Source organism: Oryzias latipes, chromosome 24 (assembly GCF_002234675.1).
Source record: "Oryzias latipes chromosome 24, ASM223467v1".
Lineage (NCBI taxonomy): Eukaryota > Metazoa > Chordata > Actinopteri > Beloniformes > Adrianichthyidae > Oryzias > Oryzias latipes.
Genome location: NC_019882.2, coordinates 8,180,382 through 8,195,148, shown reverse-complemented (window position 1 = coordinate 8,195,148; position 14,767 = coordinate 8,180,382). Strand labels below are relative to the sequence as shown.

The 14,767-nt window shown below is 38.1% G+C and overlaps 1 protein-coding gene across 2 annotated transcripts in view; it reads left to right on the top strand.

The window, feature by feature from the left end:
• The window catches only part of ust (uronyl 2-sulfotransferase), a 59,368-nt gene continuing 44,601 nt past the window's right edge, over positions 1-14,767 (top strand). The window contains exon 1 of one of the 2 annotated variants that reach the window (XM_011491622.3): positions 1-674. In XM_011491622.3, coding sequence (XP_011489924.1) covers positions 440-674 — 235 coding nt within the window. In that variant the 5' untranslated portion in view covers positions 1-439. The remainder of the gene's footprint in view (positions 675-14,767) is intronic. The other variant, XM_004083493.4, reaches the window with a different exon arrangement.

Genomic DNA, 14,767 nt, shown 5'->3' with positions numbered 1-14,767 from the left:
TTTAATATCAAACGTGGAAATGTGACTCGAAATGTTACCAGACACGCTGTCACCCTGCCTCTTTCAAAACGCACGGGGGCGCTGTTTTACGCACAGTCATCTAAGTTACATTCGACTTTAAGGTGGACGTTTCCCTCCTTTCCGCGTTAAGTAATATGACACCTAGAAGAGTCGGTGAAGAAGGATGGACCTTTAAATTGACTGGGAGGACGGAAGGAAGGAACAGTCATCCAGGGAGCGCAAACGGACAGAGAAGGGGGGAAAGAAGAAGAAAACGCTTGTGTGCAAAAATCCACTCGTTTTGCTCCGGTCCGTGGAGATCTCAACTATTTGCGTCTGTCCACCTTCAACTGCAGCTTGAATCAAATGATCCCAAAGCGTCAAGTTTCACTTTTCATAGGCGGATGGGTGACTTTCCACGGCGCTTTGTGAGGAGGAGATGATGAAGAATTTCAGCAGCAGTCCCCTGCACGGCAACAACCAGACTCACAACCACATCAGAGAGCGAAACAACAGAAAGTACAGCTTACTACTCTCTGTGCTGCCGTGGCGCTTTTCCCTGCGCGGATACGGCTTCTGCATGTCCGCCTTGTTCCTCTTCTGCTTCGGTTCCCTGTTTTATCAGCTGAACGGAGGACCTCCAAAAATTTTGCTGGACATCCGGCAGTATCTCGGTGAGCACTTTTCCTTTTCTTTTCTTTGCGCGTGCTCTTAATGACGCGTTAGCGCGCGTGTCTAGACCCACATCTGTAGTGGGACGTTAGTAAATGATTATGAAGGTTCATTATAACGTTTGTTATATAATATTAGCCCATTCAAGGTAGAACTGTGTGGAAAAATGGAGACAGAGGCAGTCACTTTAGGATGACTGGAGTGGAAGCGCTTTTAAACCTTTTCATATGATCTAAGAAAGTGTATTCTCCAAATTTAATTCTCTTTTAAGTTTGTCATGCTTTGGCACTGATTTTTGTGGATGCTGTTGTATATTTATGTTGCGCGCTTCGGCCAAGGAGCGCTCATTACGCACAAGAGGAAGGCGCACTGGAGTTCTGGAATGCTTTTATGTGAAGCATCTGAATGCTTTTGTCATATTAAGAACCAGAATATGATGTAATGTGTTTTAAAATATCAATCTTGCTTTGGTGTAAATTAAATCTTTTGATTTCAAATCTTTCAAACACGATCAGATACAAAATCAGAGGTGGTTTCCCATCCGCATGTTTGGGCTCCAGCTGGGGGACTGCGTCTGTCAGTGCATGTGTGCGTTGAAAAGAGGCTGTGTTCTTACCTATTTCTCACAGAGAGCTCAGGCCTTTATGACGTGATAAACATCTGGAGCAGAATGAGAACCACTTACCAAGTGAACCACTAATCCCGGGGGTCAGATTAGTTTCCTGTCCACACACATGATCTTGTTGTGCACATGCGCATGCAGGCAGACTAAGCTGAAAAGGTTTGAAATAAATGGCAATTATGTTTTGAACTTTAAGCATTCTCAGATATGTCAGATGTAAATTGCAGGGTCTTTTATTGGATAATCTCATCAGTCAAAGCAGTGTCCTTGTGTTTAAGAGCCAAGTGAGTAAAGGACCTGGAAAGTCTTGTAATATCTCAAAGAGAGCCTTGTAATTTCTCTGAAGTGCTCTATAACCAAAACAAATAAAAGCTTGGTGTGATGATGGAGCAGCTATTAATAGAAATAACATTTGCATCTCAAACGCTCAGCTATGTGTGACGGATGTGCACAGAAAGCCTGAACATGTCAGTTTCTCAGACAATCTCTTCTGTGAGCTTGATTGATTGAAGAACGGCGGTGTTTATCAGCAGAGCCAAAATTTGTCCTAGAGTCTGGAGGAGGAGAAATCTTTGCTTCTGTTGCTTGGAGCAGAAAAGCTGTGTTTTAAGCTTCATGATAGAGAAACTCTTAGAGACACAATATGTTGCTCCATCAATGTGATTTATAAATCCAGAATGTTTGCCATAGATCCCGACTATTTAACCCAAAACGATCTACAAATCGTATTTGGCTATTTAGAGAGAACATATTAGGTGTTCTTCTCACCATCTTGAAGAAAACTCTTTCTTGATTTTTCGTATAAAGACCCACTCTGAAGAAAATCATGTTTTGATGTTTTTAATACATTCTTGTAGAATTTTTCTGATTAGGGAGGATATATATAAATAAAAGTAAGCTTATAATAGCATTTCGGACTATTTTTTATTTAAAATGTTGTGAGTCAGGATCAGAACCAAAAGCATCATTAGAAAAAAGCTTGTAGGTGTGATGTAGAAGCTACTACGGCAAGCCACAAGGTCTCTGATGACTAGCTCCATGTACGTCCTTGTTTTTCTCGTCCAAGCTGACATTTGGCTGGAAAGCTCAAATATTGCTCGGCATTTTTTTTGCACCAGTAATGTTAGGTTAGGGGTTTTAGGGGCTGTAAGCTAGCTAGCAGGAGAGTGTAAACTGGTGGATGTCAGGAAGTAGGGGCAGCCCTGTTTCACGTTCGTTTTAGAAAACAACACAGGTTTTATTATGGCTAAAAATGGCATAATCATAATTAAAAGACCACTGCTTTTAAAATTGATCAAAATTCATTTTTGAAGAGGATTTGAAGATGAGGGAAGGAGTAATGTGGGTAATAGGGTAATAGTAATGGAATTGTGAGGCTTGGTAGAAATCTAGGATATTGTATTTAATGATTTAAAAAAAATCTCTTTCACAATTGTCCCATGGATCTTTTAACTAGTGCAACAAGGAACACAATCTTCTTTAGGACATCACCCATAATTGATTTTAAATAAGTTTATTTATCTGCAGTTTCACTCTCCTCCTGCAAATGCTCAACATTTTCCACTTCGATCTGTGCCGCTTTTGGAAAGGTGAGGATTTCTGAGGGAGTCTGGGAATTATATATTAGGTGTGTGGGTTTCCCTCAGTCAGAGGGAACAGAGTGTGTTTTGTTGAGCCCAGTGGGGAGGTTGGTGTCTGAGGCTGTCACTCAACATGTAGTTGCAGTAACTACACTGCCATGCAGACCTTTAGACAGGGATTTACAGCCCACCGCTGTGAGTTCCCAGTCACTGACCTTGTCTAGCACTCTCTCAAGTCTGTCGTTTTGTGCTGCACCGATAAATATTAATATAGCTTTGTGTCTGCACAACAGAAAAAGTGTGTTTATGGCAAAATAAAATCAAATTTGACCTGACTGAATTAAATGGTTTTCTAAATCTGGGCTGCAATGTGCAATCTATATGCTATTTCCAAAAATGTATTCTAATAATTATCTCTTTTTCTGTGATTGAAACCTGTGTTGCAAATGAAGGTTCTAGAAACAACACATTTAGAGATGAAGCTTGTTCCTTTCCACATGCCACGTACACTCTACATGTTTGCACCAACATGCTAAATACCAACAAACTGTGGTTTCTAGATGCATAAAAAGACAAGAACAAGAGAAGTGGATCTACTGTAGGCTAATGCTTTATGGAGAATAAATGGTGAAAGTTATAAATCTTTTTTTTTGATGTTTTGATGCACAGATCTTCCCTGGAGCTTTGATTCATGACACGTTCTCCATCATTTTAAACCCTGAACTGGAGGTTGCAGCTATTCTCTCACTAATAATTTTGCCCTTAAGATTTTACCTAAGATACATTTTGCAGAGATGGAAAGCAGTGCATTGCTGATCAGGTACGTGTGATTACAAAGGACGCCTTAGGAACTCTGTCTCTTCTTGTTCCCGTTTGATCACCGTCATGGTATTGTTGGATGTAGGGAAGTTTAGACAAAGGTCTGGTTTAAAGATACTTGATTAAATATTACTATGTAATACTTTAAAAGGTCAATAAAAGAGAACCGACTTGCATGTCCAAAGCCCGGTCGTAGGCCAAAGATGGCCCAGGTTCAAATTTTAAAGGAGACATGATTTCATTTCTACTACTGCAGTTCCAACCCCAGATTGATCATTCAGTTTGCAGTTTAATTAATTCCCAATCATTCTGTTTGGATAATTTTTCTTCTTTTTTTTTTTTTAACATTTTGACCTCAACTTTAGAAAATTTTTTGCCCCTTAGAAGTATCTTTCACTGAATCGCTCTCACAAATTGTAACATTTTTTTGAACATTTTTAAGAAATATCTTGAAATCCATTCATATTAAAGGATCTTTTAGGCTTTGGAAAAATTCTGCACCTTCAATTCTAACATCTTTTTATATTCTGAAACATTTACAATGAAGAACTTCAAGATCCTGTTGTGGTATCACAAACAAATCTTCTAAGACAGAGATTTGGCGATGTTAACCTTTTGTCCAAAATGCAGCTTTAAAGCAGCTTACAAGGGTAGAAATAAATGAAAAGCAGTCCAGCTGTCTCTCAGCATTTTACTGCTAATGCCTGGTGAGCAGCAGACTGAGCTTGAGTGAAGTTGTTCATGTGAAAAACTACTCTTGCCTTCCAATTTTTGTCATTTAAAAAAGCAGTATTGAAGCAGACTTTGCAAAACAACGTGTTCATTTACAGTATGTGTAATGTTTAAGGCTGTCATATGCAATGAATCTCCTTTTTAGGGTGTGAAGATGCCATGATACTTTGCATCCACTTAACATTTTTCAGCTGACACAGTCCATAAGGTGGTAAAAGCATGATGGCTTCCTTTGCACTCCTCCTAAAATCTAAAAGGCAGACTCTGAAGTGACGTCAGATGGCTTCCGCGCCAAAACCATCAGTGATTTTCTCAGCGCTAGTAAATGAAGCTGCATTCCTTGCTGTGCAGAAGTAAGACACAGTCTGTTTACAGAGCTGCTTTCTATCCTGCAGGCTAACTCCTAATTGGCTTTAAAGGGTCAATAAAGGGATAACCATTTGTTTTTAGTCAATGGCAACCAAAGAAAGACTCAATGTTTTTACTTTGGCTCAATACAAAGAAAAACAAGCATTTCCTCATGATGTCATGATAGAGACTGTTATTTTAGGCTTGTACTGGTGAAAACTATTTTTGAGGAAATAAACTACCAATTGCTGTTTGGCATAAAACTGTAAACTTACTCACTGCAGTTTCCTGAATAACTTTAAACTCCCTTAAGGATCCAAAAAAATGGTGTCTGTGGTGTTTTTAGCATGTTCTTATAAAATTATTCTGATGATGGAGGACATATTTAAAGAAAACTAAGCTCGAAATTGCATTTGTAAGTATTTCTTTATTCAAATCATTGTGAGAAAGGAGCAGATGTAAGAATCCCTTTGAAAGGGGGAAGACTTCTTCTGCAAAAACACTCCCGCCCGCAGGGGGAATTTCTAATGAACTACTGCTGCTCTGCAGAAACTATGTCCTAGAAAACAACACAGATTTTTGGATTGGGTCTAAAAATAATATAAACATCATTTAAAGACAACTGGGAACATTTATAGATCAAAATATGATAGTCGTGGGATGTTGAGCTGAAAGACACGTCTTCTGGTAAATTCAAAGTAAAATTTAAAAAAGTGATGATAGGCTATTTTAACTGATGTTATATCTGGCATCAACTGTTTACCCTTTAAAATGTTACCAATACCAGGGATCATGGCCAATTTAGTGTGTAAATCATTTGTTACCATAACAATATACGTTTTAAAACAGATTTTTATTTGTTTTAATCCACATGAATTTGCCTAAAATATTGTTAATGATATTGAAATGCCTAACCCTATAGAGTTAATACATGCATTTCTGGCACCCCTGTCTCATTAGCATGATCCAAAATTACTTTAAAAATCCATTGTTGGTCCTGTTCATCATCATTCCACTAGGGCAGGGGTATTAAACTCATTTTGGTTCTGGGGCCACATTCAAGGCGTCTGACCCCAAGTGGGCCAGACCAGTAACATAAAAGCAAAAAACAGCTTTGTCTTTTCTTTTTTTCACTCAGTTGGAAAAAATGCCTCTACTAACATGGTAGCCTAATAACTTACTATTATACATTCATTCACAGAGGCAAATAGATCTAGAATAAAATACATTTCACTTAAAAAAATTGGTTTATTCAATTTTATACAGACTGAATATTTTACATCTGACACTGAAGCAATCCCGATAATAAACTCAAGAGGGGCTACGGAAAAACATGAAACACCCTGCCTAAAATGTAAATGTGCAAACCAATGAAAAATTAAACTACCGTAAACTCCGGGTTATAAAGCGCACCCAATTACATGCCGCACCCACCTATTTTAACATGCTTAAATATTTTTGTACATACACAAGCCGCATCAGTATACAAGCCGCTGCCTCGACAAAGCGCGTCCTGACTACCAGAGTGTGCATGGCTCATTACCACACTGTGGGCAGGTACTGGCCTTGTCTCAAGCTCATGTATCTAATTACACCCACATCTGAAACAGCATGGACCTCTATTCTGTTCACAAGTTCCTCAGTTATGGGTTTTTTTATTTGATTTTTTTTTATTTTTTTTAACTTATTGACAAACTAGGTATCATACATAAAATTACTAACAGTAACCATATAATCAACATTACATCCCTCAGTTATGATGAGGAAATTTACATCCGCGATCCCCCATTTCCCATGAGTCTTAGGGGCTAAAGGCGGGGCCAACGCCCGGCTCGCCACACTGTTGTTCGTGTTTAAGAATGAGCAAGGAGCAGCAGTGCATGGAGGGGTGAAAAGGAACAGCTGTCGCGGCAGCATTATGGTACTAACGGGGCTGGTTAAAAAACATCAGTAAAATAGCGCGCGCCTCAGCGCGGCGCGTTCGTCAGAAGCTTCCTTTCACAACAAACACTTGTTGCTCCCCGGACGCCTCTGCGCTCCGCGCTCGCCAAGCGGGCTCCTTGTCTCCCCTTCCTATCCGAAAAGCTCACATGGCGGCTGTGAGCTTTTCAATGCAAAATCCGCTCAGTCAGAAACCGTAAAAACGACCAAATGGATTTGTGTTTCCAGTCGTGTCCCGACAAAATAAAGGCTGATGTTATTCACACATATTTACGTGCAGCCAGCCGAGTCACTATGACTCAGAGGTAAATACACTTCTGAGCATGCGCTGTTCTCTCCGTCACGCAGCTGGCCGGCATTTCCATTTACTGATGGGGGATTTTTTCACGCTGCTTTTAACGATTGCTTTTAACTTGAAAGCTTTATCATATTGTAGCGGCGATCAAGTGCACGTTGGGTCTAATGGCACCAAAGGATTCTGGGATGCGGCCGGGCATGCGTGTTTCTTTTTGTTGAACCATGACTGAAGTGTCTAAGACCTGAAGTGACCTCCATGCTGTTTGGCTGCTCAGAGGTGTGTTAAAAAAAATGACTTGTGCTTGGTGGTGGATGGCGCATACAAAACCATTCACCGAGCCCGAATGTACGTACATGGCGGCCGCCAATCAAATCCATAAATTAGCCGCGTCACAGAATAAGCCGCAGGGCTGTGAGCGCAGGAAAAAAGTAGCGGCTTGTAGTCCGGAAATTACGGTAAGTTAAACGTGCAAACATTTGTGAACATAAGAATTTCTCTCCTGAAACTTCACCCAACCATCAATATCAGGATTCAAATCCTGTGCAGCAACACATTTACTGTCATTCAAGTGTGCAAAACACAATGAAATGTCCAAGAGTCTTTTCCTGGTTTGCTGCCTGAATTTTGTGACACTTGCCTACTTCCTGACCTTTAACATCAGAGGAGCTGACATCATGTGACCAGTTCACTCCAACATTGTCCAGCGCAGTAAATAGAGAGCTGACTATGTCATCAGCTGTTGTGTCCATCAACTCAAGAAACTCCACTGTGATGTCTCTTTAACACCTCTAATAAATGTGCAGAGTTGTGCAAAATCTGTATCTGTGCTTTCACCAATGGTGACCAAAAATGCAATAAATGACTGGATTCCTTCATTTCGCGCCCAAATCTCCTCAAAGATGTTGTATCTGCATCTGTTATTTTTGACAGACGTATCATAGCAAAGATTGACTGCTTTTTGGGGCACAAGTCTTCTGCAGCCTTCAGCGTTTTTCAATAAGTTCACCATCCGAAAATAGTTTGGAAGTTTGCTCCAACTTGTTTGCAATAAGGTGTCTGTCACTGGTCAATCATCGACGTCACGGCTGCTGTAAATGCAGACGGTTATTTTTTTGTCCGGCAGCTAATAGTTGATAAATCTTCTCTTTTCTTAACTGCCCTTGCAAATGGTGAAACTTTTCTTTATGGTGAGTCTCATAGTGGTGCTGAATGTTGTATTCTTTGAGCACCTGTTGATGACATACCAAGCATTCAGGTTTTGCATTCAGCTCTGTGAACAAATAAAACTCTTTCCATTTTTCCTGTAAAGCTCAGCCCTCCACATCAACCTTTTTTTTTTCTTTTTGACAACATTTTGGTCATTAGTGTGTCACAACTGATCATTCTTATAGCAACATAACAGTGGTGAGGCTCGCGCAGAACCAAACTACATCCTGTTCTTTAAAAACGGCTGCTTCTAAGAAATCTCAAAAACACTTCAGGTGGGAAAAGGCTTTCAGCAGTTTTTTGTTTAATTTTTATGGAGCGTATAACTCATCTATTGTCAGTTCTCAGTCTATTACCATTCACTTTTTTAAATGACTACTTCCTGTATTGAAAAAAATGTTACACCATGTTATTTTTGAACCTAAACGTATCATATTTGAAACTATCTATATCTCATAAAATAAAACATTAATTTTTTTCCCCTGTGGATTTCATCAAAAGGTTAAAAAACATCTTAGTCCAAGATAATTGAATTTTCTGTCAATTCTTTGAATATTAACAGGTTTAATCATATTTTCAACCAAAGACATTTATTCTTAATTCATGAGAAAACAAAATTCAGTTTAAACTGATCTTTGTGCGAGCCTGTAAATCAAATTGATAAAAAAAATTTTTTTTTGTAATTTTATGGATAATTTTTGGAATAATTGTTATTCCTTATTTCAATCAACTCTCCCCCTGTTTGTGTAAATCTGATGAGTGAATTAATTTATGATTCCTTAGAAAGGCCAGTTCTGATTTTGATTATAGTGACATTTCGAGGTTGATTAGCAATTTCTTTTTTACCTTTTTTGTGTAACAGCTACTATTTTTTTTTGTTGCTCGTCTTTTTTTGAGACACCTTTAAGTTGGTCACTGATATTTTTACCCAAATTTAGAAAAACAACAACATCTAATTATTAAGTGTGTGTTCTGCTCAGAAAATTAATATTAATATTTTGCAGCATTTAAACATTGATTCCTCATTTAAAGTTATATAAAGCAAAATTTGTTTAAATTCTGGTCAGCAGGATAACCAAAGCAAACCTTGTTTGAATTCAAGACATTTTGGAAGTAGAAATAAAAGCTTCATAATTGTATCCATTTTTAAATCTGTATCCTCATCACCTGAATGGTGTTGGTATTTTTAAATGCCTATTTGTTTACTTTGGAGGCTTTTATTATATTCCATGTTTTCCACAGACTGACTGACTCTTTCATCAAACAGTAGCTTTGTGAGGTTGAGCAATTATTTTCCAGTTTAACCAAAAACAACTCCTCCTAACTGTTCCTGAGCTGAATCCAGAATGGCAAATGCATCTGCCAAAGCAGCTGCTTGATACGGGACATGGTAACCCGAAACATATTGCCCGATGGTCGATGTCATACCTTGTTCAAGGACCTCTGCTTCTCTTTACTCCCTAATGGGTTTACCACAACTTCACCACAACTGAGTCTGCTCCCTTCATTTGATGGCAATGTAAAAATATATAAGGCTTTAAAATAGAAGCCTTAACTATATGGCAGCGAGATGGAGCAGCGATGCCCAACCCATGTTGTAAAAGCGTTTTTTTGCAGAATATGTACTGGATACGACTTTAACGTTTTTGCGTAGAAGACAGCATTCCTTAGATGTTTTGTGCATATGGCACACAGTGCTTAACCTACAGGCGTGCAGCTTTTGTGTTTTCTTGTCATTTTTGGATTTGGAGGTGGCAGTATGAAGGATGCTGAAACTTTCATTGGGAGTGAAAAAGATGTACAGAATCAGGAATAGCAGATTGATATAAAACAACACTCAAGACTCTATTGTTTTGCTAAAAAGCTACCGAAACAAGAAGAGAAGTTGAAGGTTCATAATACTAGTCAAATAGAACATGAAAGCAGTTTTCTTGACAGAAGAGTCAATTTAAAGTCTCCCCAGTTGACACACACCTGGGTATGTAAAATGTGTTCTCCACATTTTACCCATCCCCTGGGGGAGCGGTGAGCAGCAGTTACAACCACACTTGGGTACCATGTGGTGGTCCCCCCCTCCCCCCTTTTTAAACCATTAATGTTGACTATTTTTATATAGACCCATGACCACCCAGGATGGACACTCTTTCACTAGACCACTTATGCAGAAAACAGAAGAAGAAGAATTATCTGCTGTGGCACTGTCTTTTAGGCTGAAAAAGTGTTAGCAGAGTTGTTATTCACGCTTTGGTCCTGGCGTGTGTACCCAGTATCCGACTCAAAAACGGAGGAAAAATAAAGAGACATTTCCACGTTAGTTGAACTTCAACTTTTCACACACAACTTTTTATTTCTCAACTGCTTCCTCTTACAGGTCACGTGATCATAACAGAGCCACTCATTGGCAATCGTCACAACGCATCACTCATCACTTATGACTGATTATTACAACTGAGAGCAATACAATATGAATATGTTAACAAAAAGAAAAGTGAGCATACGGTTTAGCTTATGCAGAAGGACCTTTGTGAAAACACCAGAAAAAGACGTGTACTATCAGCTGTTGCTACATTCACACCGGGCATGTGAACGTGCGTTATCAGTATATGGTGTTCACACTGGACGACCATAGAGGGGCATTTTTATTTTTTTTATATTATTTTACTGTTCAATAACGCGTGTCTGCCAACTACAGTTGGAAGAGACTTGGTGCAAAATGTTAAAGGGGTGCAAATCTTGCAAATGTTGCTCAAGGTCTTTGCTTTGCAGTTCTATTCCAATATATGTAAGACTGGGTGTCATCAAATTAAGCAAAAAACACAATTATTAATTTCTCCTCCATGACAATTTTCAAACCGTTGGCACTTCTATGAATCGAAAGAAACGCCATCTACACTTACCTACCAAATCAGAGTCTCTGATTGGTCAAAGTTCAGCCTGCTTTAACTTTTAAACACACATTCAATGGCCGTGCATTTTGTATGTAGAGCTCGACAATGATTTTAAGTTTAAAAGTTGTGGTTTTTACTTTTTATTTGTAAATTGAATAATGTTTTTGTTGCATATGAAAAGTGTCTTTTAGATTTGATTTGAATTGATTTGATTTGGGGTAATTTATTTCAAAGAAATCTGGTTTTTGTTATGATTAGCATTGATGCTACAGGAATTGAATTACTGATGGCAAAGCAAAACATGGATAATGTCTCAACTTAAAGGTTTGTTTGAAAATTCTTTGAATCAATCTTCTAAAAAAACCAAGTAGTTTGGATACACAATAAAGATTAACACTTAAATTAACAAAAAAAAAATGGATGCACAAGAAAAACCAAAGCCGCAAAATAGATTTGTCCAAAAAAAAATTGTTTTTTTTCTTTGTTCAATAAACTACAACATTTACCTTTACACTGCAGTTCCACTATAGGTATTTAACTGAAAAACACCCCACAGAAGCTACACAGAAGCCCTTTTTTCTACAGTGAAAGACAGATTTTACAGAAGCTCTCCACATTTCTGAAGGCCAAGACAAACAGAAGAAACCGGAGAAGAAAGAGATCTTAGATTACTTCTTACCTTCCACGAAATTATTATACTTTGCAATTGGTTGATATTTATACTGCTGCCATCTTTTTGTGAAGATATCTCTAAAGTGCTTTACAAAAATAAAAGAAAAAAATATCTAAATATCCTTTTTTTTTTGTCCTGTCTTGAACCAGGGACTGCAGGACAGCGTTTCCGAAACATTGTGGAAAATACGTAGCTGGAATGTGGTTGTTGTAAAGTAAACCTCACCTCCACCAAATATTGCACCTTAGTTTCAAAATGCTCCTCTCAGACCCACCTTTGTCCACCTCAACTGCCCTTTTTTATTGCTTAAAATTCTCACTTAAAAAAAGAAAAAGCTGGGGCACAAAATATAGCTGCATGTGCTGACATCCACACTCAACTATCACTTGTCACATTCACCAACCCTTTACTTTTCAAATATTTGTGTGTGTTTTTGCCCGGAAAACAATGTTTCCTTTGCAGCTGACATTGCAGCTGAGGCAGGAGGCATTTCGGACACTACAAATGTTCCGATCTCTTAAAAAAAACAGATTTTCCAGATGTTTTGAAGATTTATTGTGAGTAGAAATAACATTGAACAGCATTTCTTCCAAGTACTTTGTATTTTGTCAGCTTGAGAAAAACTCTTCATAAATGTTGAGGGATATTATTAAAAGCAAATGTTTCTAAAGCCCTACTCCAATCATCTTTTGATCTGTTTAAAAAGCGTTGCTGGTGGTCTTTTAACTGTGATTATGCAGTTTTTAACCAAACAAACTACAACAAAAAAGAACATTTTCGGCAGAGTGGCAGTTGCCCATCACCACTGAGTTGTGGGCGTGTCCGTTGGTGTAAATCAACCCATCACCTATAACTGAGAGTTGTCTGTTTACATGCTCTCCCCCTAGTTTATAGCCCCTCACAGCCCCTGTTGGTGCAACGAAAACAGCAAACATAAATCAAATCTATCCAGCTGTACAGTTTAGAGCCAGATGCCCGAAATCAAACATACATGGATCTATTCGTCGACAAGTGGATGTATCAGAATAGGCCGGAGCAGGGAGCTTGTGGCCTGCCCATTGTATTTGTGATGTCACAACTATACACTTTTTAACCAGCATTTTTAACCACTCCTGATTTAAAAACATTTGCTCAAAGAAACACCCAGAATTGAAATTTTAAGCCTGATTTTCTAAGACACCAAAAACAGTTTTCATGGCAGTGGGTCTTTAGGATGTGTTGCTGCATTAGGTCGTTTTCTTACTCGAACGAGCCTCCTGCTCCGCCCTTGAGAGAACTTTCTCTGGTCCTGATTCAGATTCTGCTGCATTTCCACTGACCCAGCCGACCTCTTGGCTCAACAGCAGCTCTTTGTAGCAAAAATTTCCTCCGCTGCGCTATCGCTCTTCAAAGACTGCCACACTCCCTTTTGTTTCATCCTGCTATGTTTTTACTCCTTGTTGTGTTGTGCATCATAATGTTTGAAATAAACCTTGTCCACCTCTGCACACACACACACAACTCACCCAACACTGATTCATTGGCAGTGCCAGCTGAAACAGTTGTTTCTAATCTCTACACAGACCTCCATTATACGCTCGACCACAGTATTTCAAAACTGTCTCTCTCTGCTTTCTTGTCTCATCTTGGCTCTGTCCCACAACCGATCGGCTGCATGTGTTTCAGTTTCTGCTTGTTTGATCTCTGACTGTGTGAGTCTACAGGCTCTAAACAAGTTGATAATTTCAGGACGTTTATGTTTAGACTTTGGTGTTGCAGTGCAATTAATTTTGGTAGCGGAAATTATTGATAGTTGAGCTTCTTTTAACTATGATTGCATTGATCTGTGGTTGCTTGTCAGCAAAATAGAAGACATTGGTTGTGTCAGAATTCCTTCACCAATCACTACATAGAGCAGTGCGAGAGAGTGGGTTCGCCATTTTGTAGCACTGTCCGAATCTACAATTGCAATATTGAGAGCCCTAGAAATTTCCCAGAAGTCTCTGCAAAAACCCAGAGTGCATCGATGCTCACTAGTTTGGCGAACATAGACCACAATGCATTGGGTCTGAACAATTGTTGCCAAAAAAAGAATTTAAATGTATTTTTTAATATAATATCAATGTTTTCATCTTGAGAACTCAGTGGATTCATAATTGGTTGTCATAAAACGCTCATATCAATTCGATTTTAACATATTATTATTTTAACATATACTCGCCGTTTAAAAAAAAAGTAGTGAGCATGGTGTCCAAATTGCTTTTGAATTCCAGGGCACTACATAGTCTCGCACTATATCGTTTTTTTATTAAGGGAATAGGGGGAAATTAGGACATTGCAATTCTTTCTAAAATAATGACAAGGAAAATAAGTTAAATACCATTTATGGTTTTTGTGGTTTTTTGGTATTCTATGTACTCTTTCATTGAAATTTACATAACAGTCACAGTTTTAGCATAAAAAAATTCATTTTATCGGCCCACAAAGACCCTTTTTTTATTCTAATCTTGCAAAATGAAACTGAGTAGAATCTCGTATTTACTGTCTCAAAATGATACAAAGAATAAATAGTTACAATGCAATATGTTACTGTATTATAGCACAGTTGGTTAATGGTATATAAAACGTTCAGTTTTTTCATTGGTAAAATATAGATGATCCTTATATTTCACATTTTATGCAATAAAGATTATTTAAGCATATTAAAAAAATGTAAAAATGAATTAGACAAATATTAGTTTAAAAAGTCTTTTATTATGTTTTTTTCTATAACAATTTTAATTTTCATTAATTTTATTTCATTAAAGATTTGACCGAAGTTAACAGTAGTCGAAATCCACTCTCATCACTCTTAAGTTTGAGGCAAACACAAAATTATTAAATATTGCAGTTCCATAAATGACCACTAGAGGTTGGTTTCAAAAGAGAACATTTTCCTATTGACATCGATGCAAAAAAAAGTCCAACTTTACAACAAAAATAATCTTTTATTTTTCTTGTTTTTTCAAA